General features: G+C 33.4%; 1 protein-coding gene and 1 pseudogene across 2 annotated transcripts; one reads left to right on the plus strand and one right to left on the minus strand.

The window, feature by feature from the left end:
• Positions 1-4228: 4228 nt before the first annotated feature.
• LOC143563893 (scarecrow-like protein 33 pseudogene) lies at positions 4229-8551 on the minus strand (annotated as a pseudogene). The gene is made up of 2 exons (XR_013140744.1): positions 8278-8551; positions 4229-6807 (listed from the first exon to the last, which is right to left on the minus strand). The product of XR_013140744.1 is annotated as a scarecrow-like protein 33 pseudogene (transcript).
• Positions 8552-18663: 10112 nt separating this feature from the next.
• LOC143563886 (uncharacterized) lies at positions 18664-22256 on the plus strand. Its single transcript, XM_077051326.1, has 4 exons — positions 18664-18806; positions 21119-21222; positions 21294-21423; positions 22130-22256. Exons 1-4 carry the CDS (start codon positions 18702-18704, stop codon positions 22166-22168), a joined length of 378 nt encoding a protein of 125 aa, XP_076907441.1. The 5' UTR covers positions 18664-18701; the 3' UTR covers positions 22169-22256.
• The last annotated feature ends 6 nt before the right edge of the window (positions 22257-22262 follow it).

Genomic DNA, 22262 nt, shown 5'->3' on the forward strand with positions numbered 1-22262 from the left:
ATAATGGGATGTATAATTTGGATTAGAGAAAGATATTTGAGAGATTTCGGATCATGTTACCTAACAGACTAGCAAAAGGATGACATAAAATGATGAATATTATGGTACTTAAGATGTGTGATGCAAGGTTGTTAATATTATTATTAGCCATTGTGTGTGTCACCGGTGAAAGGTGGTGGTTTGTTTTGGTTTGTGTGTTGCTTATACGGTGTCAAATACGCGTTATATTTAGAATGTGATATATCTTATAGACAAAGTAAATGACGTTGGATATTTGTTTATTTTGTTAAAGGGAGTTTGTATAAACTATAGAAGGATGAGATTTTGCATGTATGCTAGGTGAATTTAACATTTTATTATCAAGAATGACATAACATGTCACATGCGTTACATATAATAAGGTTGTGTCGTTGGATCTTGGTTAAATGAACTCCAACGCATATATACATGTTAGTCTTCGAAATTTTAAGTGTTAAAGACGAATAAGAAAAATGAATTAAAAAGTTTTCCTCTCTTAAGACGAGTGCCCTTCAACCCATGGGACTCTTGAATTCCCTATTACGATCATGGATGTTGCATATGACTGGCCCAATTCATTTATCAATTATTCATAATTGTTATGATTTTAGTTCAGTTTCTCAACTAAACAGATGGTACGATATGCCCAGTTTATCACTAATCTATTAGAACTTATAAGGTCCAAATCCATTATTTTGTTTATATTTTGGAATTTAGATTATTTTTAGACCATTTATATATACCAAGACCCTATTGAATTGCTAAATAGCATAAAACTTTAACTATCTTCTGCAATTGCTCAAAAATTCATGTACTTCAATGGGTCGTTACCTCAACAAGTGAACTCATGCAAGTTCTGACATATTTAGAGATTTTCATCAAACTCTAAGAAGTTCGTTCGTCATTCAACCAAGCTATCTAGAAGTACAAAAGTTGCCTAAAAAATATTTACTTAGGCTAAAACCACCTATTAATCCAAAATATTTTCTCATACATCGCTCAAAGAGGTAACAAAAAAATAAAAAATATATATATATATATATATATATATATATTAAAAATTCATCGAATGTATAATTTTAAAAAGGTTAAATAATTAAAAGTTAAAACATCCTTCAATCTTGGACCACCCCACCTTATCCTAAATGGTTACAAAAGTTTAGGACCACGTCATCCTCTTACGCTACAATCACGTGTAACAAGTCCAAGCACTGTACACGAAAATTGGTTATCTAACTTTTGTTATATCATCGACGACTCCGTTTATATAAAGGAGACCAGTTAAGTAATAATTTATTGATGACAAATCAAACGTTATTAATGTCTAATTTAAAGTTACTTCAAACTTTAGAAGTTACGTTTATAATTTGATTCGTATAAATTATCATTTAAACTTCTTTTGTACGTGAGATGGTGTATTTTTATTTCTTGCTTTTGATTATTTGATGCTTTTTATATTATATAATTTTACAAAATGATCCAATTACAAAATAGTTTATAAAATGACTATTTTACATTTATTATAATGAAAGTGTGGCATGTTTACCCATTTGGCGTGCTTTTACTCGTTTCTTACATTTTTTTCTAAGATATTTCTTTTGGCATTTCACTAATTAGTTTTTTCCTTCATTTTTACTAAGTTAATTTTATTGCGTTTTTTTCCCATCCATCACGAGCTTTTATAGTAACAACAATCATAAAGAATACTAATGACAATCATATTGTTGAATACCAGTTTTCAAAATGGTAACATTTCTTTCTTTTTTTTTTTGCGGGAATAGAATTCACAAAGGAGTAAAGTGGTAAGTTCCTTTTGCATTTCGCTAATCAATATGAACGTCGTTTGTATTCTTTTTCATTGCTGTTACATTAAAAACTCATGATAAATAAAAAAATAATGAAAAGACGCTCGAAAAAAGATATGTTAGTAAAAACGAAAATGAAACTAATAAGCTACACACAAAAAATTATCTTATTAGAAGAAACACAAGAAGTGAGTAAAAACACACCAAAAATTTAGTTAAATATGTAAATGTCATTGTAAAAGTTTTAGTAAAGTATGGGTGCAATAATAGCCATTATATAAACTATTTTTAATAAAATATATCAAAATGTGTAAATTTACATATGTTTTAATTAAGTTGGAATATGCAATTAAATTTTTTGAGTTTGATGAATATTCAACTGCATTTTTAATCCGGATAAATATGCAACCAAGGACGTTTAGGTTATGTGTAGTAGAGAGGCTATAAAATGGGGCGTTTTGCGTCATGTGACGCCCAGTCATCAAAATGTGTGTTTTAGTTTTAGGGGTGTAATGGTGTTATAGCCCATCACACACACACACACACACACACACACACACATATATATCACACAACATATTGTAAAAATAATAAAATTAAGAGTGAAGCAGGCGATGAATAGTTGCCCCCCCACCACCACTATCACCCCCACAAATGTGGGGGGGGGGGGGGGGGGTGTTAAAAATTCGATAAATGAGTCAAGTCACCTTGTTAAAAATACTTTCCCTACCTACTAGGGATAAATGAGTCAAGTCACCTTGTTAAAAATTCGAATCCAAGTAAGATTAAGCGAGCTTGAGTCTTAAAATAAACCTGTCTAATAAACAAGCCCGGATATGAGCTTGACTTATAAGGCTCGAGCTTTTTTCGCGGGCCTATCATTTTAATAGGTTTTATTTAATGTATCAAACATATTATATTTAAAATATCAATAAAGTAACAAAATGATTTATATTAAAATGATATAGAACTATAAAAAAATGTATGGATATTAATGAAGAATAATAAACGGACCGAGTTCGAACCTTAAAAACGAAGCTCGAAACAAATCAAGCTCAAACACAACCTCTTGTAAGTCAGAGTGAGCCGAATTCGAGCCTAATCAAGCATGGGCTTTGGTTAGCCCACTTACACCCCTTTAGTATAACGCTCAAAAAGGCTGAGCGAGCATCTTATCTGAGATTCATCTTTAGTATAAACAATAGATTACCAAGGAAACATCTGATGAAACAGTAAGATTTTTTGGAGAACCGTCACTATTCACTAATATGTCATAATTATCAATTCACATCCCTTTAGTATAACGCTCAAAAAGGCTGAGCGAGTATCTTATCTGAGATTCATCTTTAGTATAAACAATAGATTACCAAGGAAACCTCTGATGAAACGGTAAGATTTTTTGGAGAACCGTCACTATTCACTAATATGTCATAATTATCAATTCACATGTGTTTAGTACAGAACTTTGACAATATCTTTTTCTAAAATTTTGACATCAACAAGCTCCTACTAAGTTGAGAAATTCCCCGATAAAGCTGCTAGTACCAGGTAAACTCTTATTGGCCAAAGTGAAAAAGAAGAAAATGGTAGAGAAATTCGGCATGGCGCTCACTAAACCTCCGTAATATCTAACAAGTCGAGTCTTATGTTGGTCATATAGAACACCAACACAAAGAAAAAGGGCTAAAGAAACCAGTCCATGACTTAACATTAGTAGAATGCTACCTCCAATTCCCTGTATGTTCAGACTAAACATACCAATAGTCACCAGATTCATATGAGCTACTGAGGAGTAAGCAATGATCTTCTTAAGATCGATCTGTCTTAAAGTGGTCAAGGAAGTATATATTATAGCAATCACGCTTAAAGTATAAATGAAAGGAGTGAAACAAAGTGTCGCTTCAGGAAAAATGGGTATTGAAAATCTTAAAAAGCCGTAGGTTCCCAATTTTAAAAGAATTCCCGCCAAGATGACGGATCCTGCCGTAGGTGCCTCTACATGAGCTTCAGGTAACCAAATATGAACTGGTACCATAGACACTTTGACGGCGAAAGAGGCGAAAAAAGCAATCCATAGAAAGATTTGGCGCCGCTCACTAAATTCTGTGGTTAATAAAATTTGTAAATCGGTGGTTCCCGTTTGAAAAAGAATCAACAGAATAGCTAATAGCATAAAAACAGATCCAAGTAAAGTATAAACAAGTCAAATCTTATAATTATAAGAGCAGAGTCAAATCACCTTTTGAAACCCACACCCTAACATAGAGCACCCACGTGAAACAACTTTTGACTTCTTTTTCTCGAATGACAACTTTCACGAAAAACGGCAGCAAGATGTCAGGGGCCCAACACAACACAACACAACGCGTTTTTACCAATCACCCCAAGACATCCAAGTTAACCGGAAAAAGTATTCTCGTTTCTCGTCTTCAAAATGACCAACAAGCAGTCAAAACTTAGCACACAGACACAAACTTTAACTAGATCATCAAAAGAACCAGTGACTACATAATTTATACATCTGATCTCAATTTTAAAGAAACTAACATATTAAAATACCAACATAAACACAATAACAAAACATAACCACTTCAACTTCTAAGCCGGTACCCAACACGAACTAGCATACAATATCCTTCTTTCCATCCTTGTAATATCCACTTCCCATCTTCATCAAACACGAAATCTTTATGATAACCGGCACGTTTACATCTCAACATTGAAACAAGCTCCTTATACAACGGTCGGAACTTAAACCCGGCCCGTGATGTCCTCACTTGCCATTGCTTATAAGATTCGGGCCTCTCAACCCGTTCAGGACCTTCACATGCGATCACATTCATCGCTTCACGCCCAAAAAATTCCTTCTCAAAATTCAATCTATGCTCGTTCTCACGTTCTATAGTCGCGTCAAACATGTCAAACAAAGCCGAGTAGTGAAAAAGCGTCTCGCGAAAACGGGTCACAAAAAAGGGAGCACTGTAAGCCCCGTTAACGACCGTATGAACGAAAATATCGGGCCTCATATCACGAATCAATTTTAGAACTTTATCTCGTGGGCTTTCTTCACAAACAGTTTCGTCGAGCAAGTTGTGGAAACGGAGCAAACTGTTGACCGCTAAAAACTCGTTTCGTTGAAGCTTTAAGTCTTCGATTTTGACTCTCTTTTGACTCTCCCAATTTTGACTTGGTATTGAGTTGTACTCAAACGGAACGTTGAACCGTTCACAATAACTCGTTAAACGTCGGCCCGTTTCGTCTAACCGTTCAGATGGGCGGAAGCCGAGTTGTGGGTACTCGATACCGGTTATTCTTAACTTAGGTGGCCCATTAGGTAGAGTTGAAAGATGCTTAATGAGAATGGGCCATTAAAACCCATACGCGATACCAAAATCAATTATATGAATAGTCGGGCTCGACGAAGCTAACCCTAAATCAAATATCGTTTTGTTGGCAAACGACATGCCGATTTTTTTAAACGGGCAAGCTGAAAGATAAACTTGATACGCTTGTAGTTTTTCAGCAGCCGAGATACGTATCGCACATTTAGCAGCGTAGAGTTGAGAGCCCGTGCCAGCTAAGCGGGCCTCGATACCCGTTGTGAAAACATGGGCTAACCTTTGTGAAGCATCACCTGAACTAGACGCGTGCTGTTTTATCTGGTTTAATTGTTCGATTGCGGTTCTTTGGTCACCAGCAGCAACCGCTTGTGCACAGTTGACTAACAAAGTACTAAGGTCAACCGTTTTACCCGTATGTTTTCTACAATTTCGATTATTATTAACACCAAGGGTCCCATTTTGGTGTGAGTTTATGTCTAACTGAATGGGTGGTGGGTGATCACAACAAGATACAAACTTGTCGTTAGCGTGTGGACCGAGAAGAACTCGGTCAAACATTTCAGATAAATCTTCTTCTTCTACATAAATAGCAGATTGTTTGCTACTTCTTTCTTCTTCATAACCGTTATCCTCTAACTGATAATGCTTTCTTCCCTTAAGCCCGTTTGATGGAAGCCTGTTTGATGGTTTAGGCACGTTTGATGAAAGCCTGTTTGATGGTTTAGGCCCGTTTGTAGGACTATATTTCTCGACTTTGACTGTAACCCCTGGAGGGGCATTTTGGGAATCTTGTGGCAAGTCATATTGATCTAAATCAATAATTAGAGGTTTAGTAGAAGGTAGAAACTTACTAGCTTCCTCCATCCCTTTATTGAATTGCTTGATGGACTCACTGTCGGTGAATATGTTTTGGGCTACGGTCGAGTCAAATGACCATAACAAGCCGGGCTCAACAGCACTGGCTTGTGTGACGGGTGAAAAGGACTCAAAAGGATAACTAACAGGCCAATCAGGGTGAGTTGAGTTGCTATTACTTGTGCTGCTGTTTGTACTATACTCACCAGAGCTAGCAAAAAGGTTATCTTCAGAGTTTTCAAGTTTTGGGCTTGGGTCCAATAGAGGAAATGGTTGAGAGGGGTACTCCTGACCAAGGGCTTCATACAATGATCTTTCAGTTGCTTGTAACTCCAAAGGGTCACAAAACAAGCTTTGTATGCCTTCTACATTCTCTTCCACAAGAATCTGGTCTATGTAGTTAAAAACACAATCATTGAAATCGTCAGGTGAGTCCTCTTGTGAAGGGATATCAGGCGACACACTTAAAGAACCAGAACCAGAGCTAGAACCAAAACCATAATCAGGGTTGGGGCTAGGGTTAGGATAAAGTGCAGGATGAGGAAGATCTAAGAAGCTGAGATCTGGAGTATTATCTTTAAACCTGTATCCATTTGTAAGGCCTTGATTTTGATCAAATATTGGTAAGATGTCCTCATCATAAGGTGTGAAACCATCGATTCGATCAAAGAACTCATTTTGATGCGGCTCCATGAACATATAATATCCTTTAATCTCCCAAATAATTTAATCAAAGCATGAAAAGCACCAATTCTTCATACAAGCTAGAAATTGATTTCCACTAAGACCTACAAATATTTAAAGTAAGAATCATGTTATTTTGCAAATAACAAGCTTCTAGAAGCTCAATTTAACTATGCATATCAATTAATTTCTCAGATAATAAAATATAATGAGAAAAACCTAACAGATCTAAGGTTTGCAATTTTGCATGCATCACACACCTAGAAAGCCCTAAAATGTTAAATGCATACAGTAACCTAAAAAGGATAAACCAGATATTGTAACCTCCAATAGATAAGAGCATAAAAATTGAGCTTCAACAATCATCAAAAGCACAATTCTTCACACAACCTAGAAAATATTTCCACTAAACCCTACAAAAAGTTTATATAAAAATCATGCCATGAGCAAAGAACAAACTTCTCAGTTCTAACAGACTCAATTTAACTATACATATCAACTAATAGCTCAAAGGATAAATAATAAAAAAGCAAAACATAATAGATATAGGGTTTGCATGCATCACACGCCTAGAAAGCCCTAAAATGTTAAATACATACAACAGCATAACAAAACCAACAAGGATAAACCAGATATTGTAGCATCCAATAGGTAAGAGCATCAAACTGAGCTTCAACAACCTAGAAAATGATTTCCACTAAAACATGCAAAACAATAAAACAAAAATCATGTAATGAGCAAAGAACAAGCTTCTCAGTTCTAACAGACCTTAACTATACATATCAACTAATAGCTCAAAAAATAAATAATAAAAAAGCAAAACCTAATAGATACAGGGTTTGCATGCATCACACACCTAGAAAGCCCTAAAATGTTAAATACATATAATAACCTAACAAAATCAAGTAGATCCAACAGATAAGAACATCAAAATTGAGCTTCAACAAGCATCAAAGGCACGGTTCCTATAAAATGATTTCCACTAAAACCTACAAAAACAAATAAATCAAAAATCATGTCATGAACAAAGAACAAGCTTATAAGTTCTAACAGGCTCAATCTAGCTATGCATATTTACATACAAAAAAAATCAATTAATAGTTCAATGGGTCGTGCACAGTAACTTGTCGACGCCAAAGAACTATAACTTTGTTTTCAATAGGATCGGGTTTGCCATTCAAAGTGGAGTGGCGGCGCAGCTTGTTGCCCGCTTATCCACCTCTCTATTGTAATTAGATCCTTTTATTTATATATTGAGATAATTTTTAAAAAAAAAATCAATTAATAATTTAGAGAAGAAAACTTAATAGATCTAGGGTTTGTATACATCACACACCTACAAAGCCCTAACATGTTAAACTCATAACACAATCAAACAAAATCAACAAGCATAGACCTAATATTGCAACATCCAATAAGTAATCTCATCAAAACTGCAAACAGAAAACCCTAAATCGCGAAGAATAAGTCAAAATCTTCATAACCAAAATTAAATCAAATAGATAAACAGGATGTAACAATCAAAAAACAAAAGTACGTATAATTGTTGAATAAATGAAGTGACGGTAATTTACCTCCGGCCGGTGGCGTTAGCGTAGGGTGTGCGGCGGAGAAAAAGGGTAAAAAAGGAAGAACAGAAAGAAAGTGAATTATTATGTGGGATGTGAGTATTTATAAAAGGAGGACGCATAGGAAGGTGTGAGGAAGTGACGTGGGACCGGGGTGGACTCCGGCTGCCGGGAGACTAGGCGGTGACAGGTGGTGGTGGTGGTGGTGGCGAGTGTGAACACACACAGTTAATGTTAGTGTGTGTGACAGTCAAGTCATTCAGTTACCAATGGAATGGATTTAAGCGGGTCTTCGCTATTTATGGGTTGGAGTTTTGTGTTGGAATATTCAAAATATCTGTGTCTTTTTTTGTTATTATTATTAATTAATTAGTTATTATTGTTATTATTATTATTATTATTATCAAGGGAAATGATAATATGTAGACAGGTTATCGAATTTTCTAGTCTGATCTGGTCTGGAACCCAGTAGCAAAGTTTGGACCGAGTTATCTAGAGGGACGAGCTCAAAATGTATATAAAATTTCACGAGGGAGGGACTCAAATTTTTGACCGAAAAAGGCTAACTTACACTACGTATAAAAATTTTCGGTCGAAAACGGGTAAATATACACTACTGCGCAAAAATAAAGGAGGGCCGGGGTGACCCGGGCATCATTGAAACTTCACCAGTGTTGGAACCTGCTGCTTGAATCAAAACAGTTCCGAGCCTATGGTTTTTTTCTTAGATTTCAAAGCGGGTTCGTTTTAGTTAATCGGTTTCCATGTGCCCTTCAAGGTCCGGGGCTAGTTGAGTAGTATTTCATGGTCCTGTGCTAAAAACAATTATCAACTTTTTTAGTTTTTTATTTATAAACTGGATTTATATGATTGAATGAATTAGTTGAGAATAATTTATGTAAAGGTTTATAGATTAAAGGTTTTTGAATGTGCACACGTAATAATTAAAGGATTTTAAAAGTTTTAATATCGCACAAAAGGGGTTGAATAAGAATCACTTTCCAATATATGGGTACATTATCACTAACTATTATATAATAACTAGAATTCACACCCGTTGCGTTGCAGCCGGGTGGATGTTACGTGTGCCTGTATCATTTGTTAGCTGTTACATTAGTGTAAAGTGTGTCGAAAATATTCCTCTGAACCAAAAGATAGGAACACTAACAGCTCACGAAGCATAATTTTATTTATAGAGGTCAATGTTTTAGTAATTTTATGGAGGTCATTGGATTTTTTACAAAGGATATGACTAAAACAATAACTTGCATATTGTTTAGCCCTAAGACGGTAGCATGATTGGATTTTTTAGTCCTACTCAGTGATTTTTACAAAGAGCCGTGAATAAACCTTTTCATCTAAACATCAAAATAAAAAGTTTGGTTTTCAGTTGGAAGTGTTCGGTCGTTTGTTTCCCTTGTCTTATCATTGTTTCCAGTCCGTGTTTAAATTTTTAGGTTATTAAGTTGAACTATTTGAAATTGATAGAATCAAAAGTTAATCCACGCTTCAACTTTTTAGAATACACAACCATCTATCAGCCATGAAAAAATAGATAAAAAGCTCAAACTCGATTTTACAACAACTTTTTTATCTGTAAAATCATCTCCAAACTTCATCAGAAACATCATGAATCATAACTCATAATCTAGACCCAAGTGCATCTATTGCAAATGTAAGGTTGACAAAAAAATTATAGCATGGTATGATATTTGCTTCTTCTAAAGGAGCAAAATATATTTGAAAGAGTCATAGTTTAAGAATGGTTTTATTATTATTAATTTATTATTAAAACATACGGAAGACTGTAACCATGTGGAAGGAAGACATAAATTGTGGAATAAAAATAGTACATTTGAAGGATTGCATTAATATGATCGCACCCTACTTGAATTGATAACCTGATTTAAACATAACAACTACCCATTACCATCCATAAGCATTAAACCATATCAATATCAAAAGAATGTCATGGAAAAAAATAATACATTTTAAGTAAAAAAATGCCCAAACTTACATAATACCACATTTTACCAAGATTATAAATATCAAAAGCAATTAAAAATTGTTGATAAACTGAAGCATCTTAAATAGTGATGATCAAATTAGCAATATGATTTTAAAAACTATAATTACTACATTACAAATGTGGATATAGGGATCAGCGTGTTCGGTACGGGTATGGGTACCGATTTGGTATCAAATCTATACCAAGTTTTGAGTTTTTTGTAGGGTATCGGTCTTTCCCAAATTTTGCATGAACCGGTACTAAGTATTTTCACATTTCGGGATCGAGATTTTCGGGACCAGTAACATCCCAATCTCATCCCTATGTGGATAGTACTTGCCATGTTTTGATCCTGGGGGCATTTTAGGTGTTGAAAAAAGATGCTCCCCAAACAGTCACATCATATACTTGATCACATGTGCCCGATTCTAATGCATCCAATAAATTTGATGAACTTTTAACTATAGATATGCAGTCTCCACGTGAAGCAAGTGCATGGAACATTCAATTACTGAAAAAGATTTTTCAAATTTAACATTATGGAACTACAAAATGATCTGACAAATACAAATTATAATTGACCTGTTCGAACAGTGGTGAGTAAATCAAACCAAAGGAAACCCAACAACAATTAAAGGTTATTAAGAAATAGAATCACAAATAGGCTCAGATAAGTGATCGTCATAGTCTTGTTCACCAAACCGAGTCACAATTATCGTCTACTGCCACCAAAGACAGTTGTATAGCCAGCGACCACAGTAGGTTGAAAAATGTTTTGAGAAGCAAACGACAACAGACACCACCACTCCATGAAGGTGGAGTCGTTTTCCGTTCCGGCACCCACCGCCGTTGCCGAACACCGCCATCACCACACTGCCAACAATAGGATATGACAATGATCTATCGGTGGAAGAAACAAAGAGAGAGAAGTCAATGTTGCTTCTGAGACGGCGAAGCAAATAGGTTTTCTTTCATCGGTTACAAAGCCTGAAAGGTTGCATCACTAACATAAAAACTGACATGTAGCATTCACGTCAAAATTACAAAAAATAGAAAAAGAAAGTGGGATGGTTGGTCCAATAACAAACCAAGAATATGATGTACATATCTTGCTCCAAGTTGTACAAACCACCAAAGCACAAACCTCCCACAATTGTTATTATATAAATTTATTTATTTGATTATTAAGTCTATTTTCTTTTTAAAGCATGTTAGTGATTGAGTTTGAAAATATTTTATTGCTTTTTTTTTAATGTAATAAGTTAGAAGGTTTTTGGCTATTACAAAAAATCATTTTTATTTTAGTTTTTTATAAGTATAGAAAACAGTTTTTTAAAAACCTAAAATCCTACTTTTTAAAATTGATTTTTGAGAAAAAAAACAATAAGCAGTAAGAAAAAAAAATACATTTAACGTTTAAAATACCGATCAAAGCTTAATGAAAAACATTAATATATGGTAAAATCACAATTATACAATAGTTTATCATGATATCTTCGATACTAAATGATAGATTTTTCATGCAGTTGTATTATTTTATTAGTAAAATGGGAAAAACAGAAGAAGTGATCCATGCATGTTTAATAAACATTCTTGATAAAGGTAACAGAATGATGAATTTTGTACAAATTAAACATAATTATTGTTATTGTTATTGTTATTATTAATATTACAATTATAAATTATCTGGTTAATTTGTAGATATATAATTCTCTTAAGGATATAATAAAAATAAAAATAAAATGTTTTCTATTCATAATTAACTTTTGTAGGATCTTCATTAAGGATGAGCACGGTACCGTACCGTACCGGGTACCGAAAATACCGATCCTGAAAATCGCAAATTCTTGGTACCGGTACCAAAATATTCGGTTCGTACATGTACGATACCGGGATGGTACCAGTACCGAAGGTAAAAAATCGGGAAATACCGGTACCGTAGCGATCCCAAAAGTTAAAACTTTGGTACCTGTTATGTACTTACGGTACCAAATCGGTACTGATTTTGCTTATCCCTAATCTTCACCATCGCTTAGGCAGAGTTTGGTTCACATAGTATTTTTAATGAAATTGGTTAGCTCTAGTAGTTTCATTTATAAATAAAAGGTTACTTAAAACAAATTACATCGACATGTAGTTGTAAAACTCTGTAATTTTTTCTAAAGAAAATAAATAGTGGTAATGTTTCATCACTTCATGTAATCCTATATTCCTTTTTGTTAACTTGAATAGTTGTGTCTTGTGAGGATCAATATAAAGCTGGCTTAATAGAATTAAGTTTTGATGAGCTTATAAAGAAAAGTTTGTGACAATATGCTCTAAAGGTTACTAAAATATCATATTATCACTCATGGGTAGATTGAGAATGTCAACTTTATAATTGTCCACGAGTTTTTATGTGGACTTAATGTAAAGGAGGTCATGTTTCGATTAAGTGTACAGATATATCTATCCAATGATTTTATTGTATAAAAATATCATACATGTGACAAGATAGTAACTAGTAAAAAAATAGGAGGCTCAAGGGGAGTGAAATAAAACAAGTTTTCTAAAAATGTAGTAAATAATATATGGGTATGCCATTTTGATTTTGAGATTGTTTGATGATAAAATATGTAGTCGAAAATTATACACGCACATAGATAGCATAGAAATCATATAATAAAAAAAAATCTTATTAAAAGAGTTAAAATTTCAATATGCATTTTGAGCTTTAAAAAATAAGACGACCGTGATAAGGATTAAAACATGTATATAAAAGATAAGTGGCTACACATTTTAACTTTCATTTGACGATGCAACAAACTTATAAATTTAATTCATTGTTATAAAAAGTTTTGATGTTTTGATACATTATGTAAAACTTTTTAAGTTCTTTCTGTATTTCCTATAAATAAAATAAATTCTTTCCATTTTATATTTCGTCTCTATATGAATAGAAAATCTTGAAGTAAATAACTAGTTTTAATATTAATTAAAAATTACTAAAAATAGACAGTTAGTTTTCGCAAAATAGTAAACCTTATCTTTACATATCATGGGGATAAAATTATAGATGGATGACCATCCTCAACAATAACGACACCACGCTGTTTGATAACGATGTCGTTTCGAATTTAAATTTAATTTACTGCTTAACTTGTTGAACACGAAACTTGTTGAACACGTACAAATTCATGAAGCTGACGGTTAATTTGAATATTCTAGTGGCCCAAAAATAATAAAATTATACAGTCACTAGATTGTTCGGAAAAAAACAATTCTTTTTTATCTTCTTTTTTTTCCTTTTTTTTTAATTTGTTAACTCATAGTTAAATATTTACTCAAATTATATAAATCATCGTGATATTATTACTCGATTTAGTCTATATTTATATCAACTGTGTAACTTTTAAAACCATTAAATAATAATAATAATTTTTCTAGAATTTAACATCAAGGCAGCATAATGCCATAATCGTTTTCAGGCTCTAAAACGGAATCTAAAGTCGGGGCCTTGTAAGCAAGGTTTTGAACTAAACTTACATTTTTGAGAGAATACTATACCACTAATTCAATAGATCATGGACTTATAGATTCGAGCATACAATCATAATTCACATGTTAAAAGGAATGCAATCCCACATTAATATAGTTGGGGTTAATATTAATGAAAAATAAATTTTCAAACACACATTACTATGCTACTACGTCATGTAGTGAACATCTAAACAAGGATTTGTCAATTACTTATTTTCAAGGCTTCAAACGAGAAGGTGGGGGGGGGGGGGGGACGATGTTTGTCAAATGTCGACCAACATTGTTGGTTGTTTGATTGTACCAATTAATTCCAATCAAAGGTTCAAAAGATTGGGAGCTTAGGAAGTTATGATTGGAGTCTGGAGAATAAGAATCAACATATATTGGTACTGAAACCGTTAAAACACTAAAAACTTTGGATTGCTTAGATATGCATCTCAAGTTATATCAACTTATATTTTAGAAAGTTAGCCGCTTCTGACTAATGATTGATTGTTAAGGCTAATGTATATGTGAAAGTAAATAATAAAAATAGAAAAACACACCACAAATAATTTCAAGACAAAAATACTATTTAAAATACATTCAGCCTCGCAATTAGAGGATTTTAGCTTATAAGTGGCTTTACGTCAAATAGTTGTGGGATTAGGTGTCAAAGGTTCGAGCCGGTCCATTTTAGCACTTCTCTTGTCCCAATTTCGAGTCTAGTTTATCGTCTATGGCTAAGGGGTTTACTAGGTTAGAACGACGATTTATCAACTATGGTCCACCCGAAACGCTTTCAATATTTTTAAACCGATTATCCGTTGAATATTAAACTTTATAATAAGGTATTGATATAGTTTTATATAATTTACTATAAAACGATTACAATAAAGTGGCAGGCAAACGGGCAACAAGCTGCGCCGCAACCCCCTTTTGAACAGCAAAGCCAATCCTGCTAAAAACGAAGCTTTGGGACCTAGAAGCTGAAGAGGTTCCGTGTACGACGCGCTGAACCCTACTCAAAAATTTCACAGCCTCTGGAGCCAGAAAACCAAATGTATCAAAGGCAAATGGTAGAAAGACATGTTGATTATCTAAACAAGCTTTCTCGTGTTTAACAACTTTGCCCGATTCAGCCTTCACCTTAAACAAATGTAAATAAGGTGTGAAGAAAAAAAGAAAATGACATATTTCAAGGTTGAATTTAACATTCATGCTTATATTTTCTCATTTACTAATGTTTTAAACACGTCTATTTTATCTTTTAAATTATAAATTCATAAATAATTTAACATAGTAAAAAGCTTCTAGCAGTCCAGCCTATAGTATTAAAATTTGTATAAAGTGATTTGTCTTCTCAAATGGCTGAGGATGCACGTTCCTTAGTAAACAAATGTATAACTTAAAAATAGTGTTACTAGGTGTCGACACTTGGTCGCTCAGAAAAAAGTATAATATAACATATTTAGAGGTTGAACTTAACCTTTAATATTATTATTATTAATCAATACAATTAAAATATAAGCAACAACAAGAAATATTATAGTAAGTTGGTCAAGGAAGACATTTAATGTATACAATTTACCCGTAGTTGAATTTTATTAAATAATAATTGAGTCGGTATTAAAAAAAGGAGTATCCTTTTGAATATGAATATATATAGTTGACACTCGACAGCTCCTAATCAAAATGCTTTCAGAGTTTGTTTCGAATTTTGATTGCTAACCAAAGTGTTTATATATTGTTTTGGGAATGATGTTCATGAACGTTGATTTACATTTGTTTATATGTTAATTCTTTTATATATGAGTATTTAAACTTTTTTGGTGTCCTACCATTTATTCATGTGTTTAGGGGTGGCTAAGATATGGGTCGGACCATTGAAACCCGATTACCTGACTCATAAAACCCTTAACTAGACCCGAATATATAATATGAGTCGGGTTAAGGGTATTTAAATTTCACCTTAAAGGGTAAAATGGTTTCGAGGGTCCGACCCTTTTTCAAACCCTTGACCCGTTTACAAGTTTCTAAATAGATATACATCATATTCGCGATTAATTTGAAATTTATGAGAGATTTGTATTTCATATATGATTCATCCGAAATTTCTCAATTACTAAGGAAAAAAAAAATAAAGGTTCATACTACTAATTGGAAACATATATATGAGAATCACTGAATTGTTCACATGTAATTTGTGAATGTGAATATTATTTGCATCAGTTCAAAATGTTGATAAACTTTCAAAGTTAGACTTTACTAGGTTATTAAATGAAAGTATAATCGTTTTAAGATTCATATATTAAAGTCATATATGAGATATGCAACTAGTAATGCAGAAAATGAGATGTGATTACTGTCTTAAAGAGTAAAGGGTTGAACCCTTGAAACCCTTAATTATACACTACCCTTTTACTGTTTTGAGGGTATGGTCTCAGGTCCACGTTTCTTCCTAAAAGGATAAAGGATCCGAGTAAGGTATCAGATAAAAGAGTTGGGTCTTACCCTTTAAATAGTCCTACATGTGTATTAATTAAATAATTACCCCATAACCTTATACGCCCAATCCAGTATACTGATGTTGTGAAACTCACGAATAGTTAGTACCATTTGTTATTCATTTATGTTCGATGATTTATTTTCATATATGCTTGTTTCTTTACATCCCTTTATATTCATTTAGGTGTGGTTATGTTCGATTGCGTTTGTGAACCGTTCGTTTGCACCATTAACGAACGAACACGAAAACATTTATTTTCTTAGTGAACAAACAAAAACACGTAAACCTTGTTCATATTCGACTGATTTTCCGATTAAAGTCAATTGAATAACCACGAACATGCCATGTTTGTATTCGTTCGGTTCATTTACATGCCTTAAAATACTATGGATCCATCACTAGTTAATGAAGGGTGGAGGGAGTGCCTATGGGATGAATTATCGGGATGATAGGCCACGTCAACAAATATGTACCAAAAAAAATTCAAGAGGTTCGGTGTACACACCCCGATTGAGAGAAGAAAATGTAAAGAGATGAAGAATTGGGAAAAAGGGAATCGGGAGAGCGGGAACACCGCCCCTCCCTCCCCCTTTCGTGATCCCGATCCAAATTGCTTCTCGAATGAAGCTCTCAAAGAGCACTCCGTCCAGTTTGATGGCTATATACAGTTCATGTTAAGCGTGGTATTTTATAATGGCAAAACAACAAATTAAAAGAAATACATATTAGTTATATGACGTACGTATTGACAACAAATGAATCATACAAATTGGGAGGTCCATTTTGAAGCCTTGAAAGTAATTGACAAATCCTTGTTGTTGCTTAATTAGTTGACAAGTATAAGTGGATAAATATATTGAAAGATGAAATTGGTTCCCTATAATGGGAATTGGCTTCTAGTAGATAAACCACAAGATCAAATGTTGGTAAATGAGAGTATTCAAGGGTTGGTGGTCCAAGGTTTAAAGCTAAGCTCGTGGTTAAGGGGTTTACACAAGGAGCATAGGTTGATTAATGATTATAACGAGATACTCTTAGATGCATTAACTTGTCAACTAGCTGGCCTACATATCTTGTAGTAAAACCAACATTATTATATGGGATTTGGGAACGTTGAATTTACATGAACTAGCTAGCTATAAGGATGTGAGGTTGAGGGTTATGAAGACAAGCTATGCTTATTGAATAAATCATCATGTGGTCTCAAATAGTCACCCATGCAATGGTACAAGAGATCTAATGTGTATACCATCACTCATGGGTTTCAAATGAGCAACTATGACACTTGTGTTTACTTCAGATATACAACTATGACAATTGTGTTCACTTTAGATAATTAAGTTAACAGGACTAGGTTCTAAATTATTTTGTGTTTGTAGTCGTTTTCAATCTAGAGTAGTTACATATACAAAAGATGGTTAACAGAAATGTGGAGTAAGTTATGATACCGTCTTTCACTCGAATTTTCTTATAACTGAACAACATATTTTTTAAATCATTAATTGTCCGTGGGACTTGAACCCAATACATCTCAAAATACTTCAAACCCAAAGTGTGTATTAATTTGTGCAATTAAATTCTTTTTGTTGTTTTGAGTGAGTAAATATATTACCCCCCCCCCCCCCAGGGTGTTACTAGGGTCTATTTAGGTTTAGGTTTAGGTTTTGTTTTCAGTCGTTATATTTTTAAATATTTTGTAATGATTTATTTTATTTTTAATGTAGTTTTTTTACGTATATATTATTTTTAACGCATAACCGGTCTCAAATCACAAGTCAAAGAGGGTAGAGAACAACCTTAAGTGAGACACCATTTTTTTTTATAGGTGTATAAAATTATAGAGTTAGGTTAACGTGCACTAATTCTTAATGTACAAAAATGTACGTGAGTTACACTCAAAGCCAAAAATACAAAAACGCTCAAAGCCAAAATACAAAAAACGCTCAAGAAAATCATAATACGCTCAAAACGGGTTTCATGAAGAAAAGTAAAAAAATTGATCGATTAACGATCCAAAATCTGTTTTTTTTTTCAGTGAATCAATGATTAATTGCGTATGTATTGATGATTACGAGATCTTGTGATGTGATTTCAAGATTCAATTTCGTGAATATAAGTATTTTTATACGTGAAATACGTTAAGGATTATTTGTATTATATCTTTTATCTAAAATTATAAAAAGAGAGATTATATTATTTTCTCCAACAAATATTTTAAAGTAATCAGATGGATCATCATTATTTCTAATCTAATATCACCACCAACAAGAAGAAGCAACAGTCTGTCTAACTGCTTTGCTTTGCTGTTTCATCCAATTAAACCCTAATCTAATCTGATCTCTGTTGACGATTATTGCCTTCCAGTAACCAATAATAATATTATTATTATTATCTCGATCTAACAATTGTTGAAGCATGAACGAGAAGAAATCAGCAAAGTTAAACCTCAACGGAGGCCACTTATCATCTCCTTCTTCCAAATTCGCTAAATTGCTTGATCCAGAAGCTTCCTGGGACAAGGTCTGTCTCTTTATTCAATTCAATTCCATCTTTTATTTATATTATAACTATATTCGTTGCATTGTTTATAATCAAATTCAATTGTTTGTTGTGTAGATGTTAAGTGGAAATATCTTAGATTTACTAATTACCTTTGATTTGGTTTACCAAATTATGGATCTAGTAGAATGATGTTAAGTGTAGTTATTATTAGTGTCTCACTGCAATGCATAGTAAGCTTAAAAGGTTAATCTGGTACTTTACTCACTTTAAGATTGTAAGGGAATTGATGCCATTGTTCAGTTGCAGTTTGAAGTATTCGAGGCACACTTGTTTTTCCAAAACCACTTCTAAATTTCATATTTTTCATACACATTAATACATTTAACAACTACAGCATATATATATATATAGAGGGTGAGGTTACTGTACAATAATTGCTTACCGTACAATAGGTACGCGAATCACGCTCAAAGGCAAAAAAAAAATAAAAAAACTAAAACGCTCAGTCAAAATACTAAAACGCTCAAAATGGTTTTCGTGAAGAAAAGTAAAAAATTGATCGATTAACGATCCAAAACTGTTTATTTCGGTGAACCAATGATTAATTGGATATGTATTGACGATTTCGGGATCTTGAGATATGATTTCATGGATCGATTTCATGAATATAGGTATTCTTGTACCTAATATACGTTAAGCAATTATTGTATTCTATTATTTCTCTCTCTCTATATATATATGTCATGACATACCATAACTAGTACAACACAAACGAGACAAGTCTATGTATATGCTATAGGACTAGGTTTGGTGGTATTAGCAACACGCTTTCGCTTTAGATTGACGCATTGTATATGCCCGCTCTACTAGCATAAGTAGGTTCAAATCGCCTAGAAGCTGAAGGGATTAGTACTATAGTTTATATGGGTTGAAGATAAAGCCACAAATTGGAAGATAATTCTTAGTTGTTTGGTTATATTTGTAGGGTCATTGTAATTTGAGTTAGAGATAACTGTTAAAAGAGTTTTTGTTTATTACTTTGTTACTTCAAAGTAGGAATTTTGAGTCAAGACAGAAGTCTTGTCTAGCATAAATAGGTTTATTGTGTGGTTTTCTGTTTTCTGTTTTCTGGTTTATCATAAAAGAGTCGAATAATTGTTGCTTAGTATCTGATGTTTAATTGCTACTGTTCGATCCAATTTCTCCAATAGAAGCTTGATGCTATCACAAAAAAGGGGCCTGAGTTTGTGCCTCTCGTACATGGCGAGTTAATGTTGTGCATTTAGAAAATGTATATATTATATAACATATAAAGCTTATTTATAGCTAAATTTGGGTAGGATATGCTAAAACCTGCGAGATATATATATAAAATATTTATATAGGCACTTTGTGACTCGATTTTAAACCTTGTTGCTTTGGTGTGGTTCTTGCTTTTTTAAATAAAACAAGCCTAGAAGCTTCTTGTGTTAACTCATCAGAATCAAACAAAAGTCTGCAATATCTTTCATTCTTGTGTGCCATTTTCATCATCCATCTGACCTGTCAAGTATCAACCACTTATTGGTTATTACTTTCATTAATTTCTTGCAAAAAGTATGTGATCTGTGGCACCCAGTCTTTGATGCCGTTGTTTGAATGCATGATTATATTTGACATGCATCATGCCATTTAATAAATTTTGTGCCTGTCGGTTTCTTTTCTTTGTATGAAGCTATCAAGACTTATTATTTTTTACTAATTAATGATGTAAAAACTAACATTATTAGAATAATATTTTAATTCACAACTTACATGTTGGAAAACACTTGAGTTTCGCTTGCAACCCTTAGCAGTTAGCACTACACGTAAGACTAAGAATCCGAATGGCAAATTTTTGCAAAATCGGAGCAGAGGCTCCAAATGTGGACCACAAAGTCGCTATTAAGAAGTTAAAATCTTAATACATGTAATAAGTATATTTAACATGTAATCTTGTCTAATTAGTATTTTTACATGTAATCTTGTCTAATTAGTATTTTTAATGTAATTTTTACTAATTGGTATTTTTACAATTAATCTTGTCTAATTAATATTTTTACATGTAATCTTGTCTGGTTACTATTTTAACATGTAATCTTGTCTAGCTACTATTTTCATCTCCTACTTGCTCCACCATTTCATCAAGCATTTTATATAAACTTTCTAGAGCGAATCAACCGAGATAATTTTTTTGTAGCATACGGTGGATGATCAGATTATGTGATGTCGCAAAGTTGGTTACTTTTTTGTTATATTCTATTATGATAATAGATTTTGAGTTAATGAGAATCTTGTTTGTTTGAGTGCAGGACCAATTAGGAGATGTACTTCACTGGATTAGACAAATAGTGGCCCTTGTATGCGGGTTACTATGGGGCGCAATTCCTTTGGTTGGGGGTATCTGGCTTGTCACGTAAGTTAAACTCAGATAGCTTGATTGCATCGTTATTTATTTACATCATTAACTGTTTAATTTGGTTTCAGATTTCTGTTTATTTCTTCTGGTATCATCTATGGTTATTATGCAATCATACTCAAGGTTGACGAAGAAGAATTTGGTGGTCATGGACCTCTTCTTCAAGAGGGTCTTTTTGCTTCTGTCACACTTTTTCTGGTATTTAACACATTATTTGCTAACACATTTTGTATAAAAAACTACTGTTTTTTAAAGGCTTAGGATCCTCCCACACCACCTATGATCCTCACACACCATTTTTTTCCTATACGGTCGTATAGCACATGAATCGTGTCAGTTTGTGTATGATGTTGTCGGCCATCGTTTATAGTGCCTCGTATTGCCCTATACGAGTCCTATAGGCCTATACGGGTCGTATAGGTCTATACGGTCGTATAGACATTTTTTTTGATTTTTTTTTGATATATTATCTGACTTGCATCATATTTTTTTGCAATTTTAAACGTTCTTTTATTCGACCCTTTCATGCGTTGTATAGCACCACTGAAAATTTGTCTATACGGGTCGTATAGGATCGTATAGTCGTTTTCCGGCAACGATTAATAGTGATCAAAAGGCAATCTGAATTTTTCTTAAAATGTCTATACGGTCATATAGCCCTATACGACCGTATAGGTTTTATGGTTTGTCAGGGAGCAATACGAGTCATTTAACGCCTATACGCCTCGTGTAGGTCTATACGGTCGTATAGGCTGCAAAAAGCTGGGTTTTTTTGTCCCCTTGTCAGTCATCCGTACCCTATACGGCCATATAGGCCTACACGAGCCCGTATAAACATGTGTGGGGTGGTGTATGAGGATCACATCCCTTTTTAAAATATTTATGTTTTTTTTCATTGTTTCAGTTGGCTTGGACTCTTGTGTACAGCTTGGCACACTTCTGATGTTTTCTAGTTCACTTGCGTGAGGCACAAAGCAAAAGACTGAAGTTTTGATATTCCAAGCATTGAAATTGTGCATTAGCAGGTGGGTTAAGCA

Source organism: Bidens hawaiensis, unplaced genomic scaffold (assembly GCF_021521415.1).
Source record: "Bidens hawaiensis isolate Kalapana, Puna unplaced genomic scaffold, B.hawaiensis_p1.1 tig00021582_1, whole genome shotgun sequence".
Lineage (NCBI taxonomy): Eukaryota > Viridiplantae > Streptophyta > Magnoliopsida > Asterales > Asteraceae > Bidens > Bidens hawaiensis.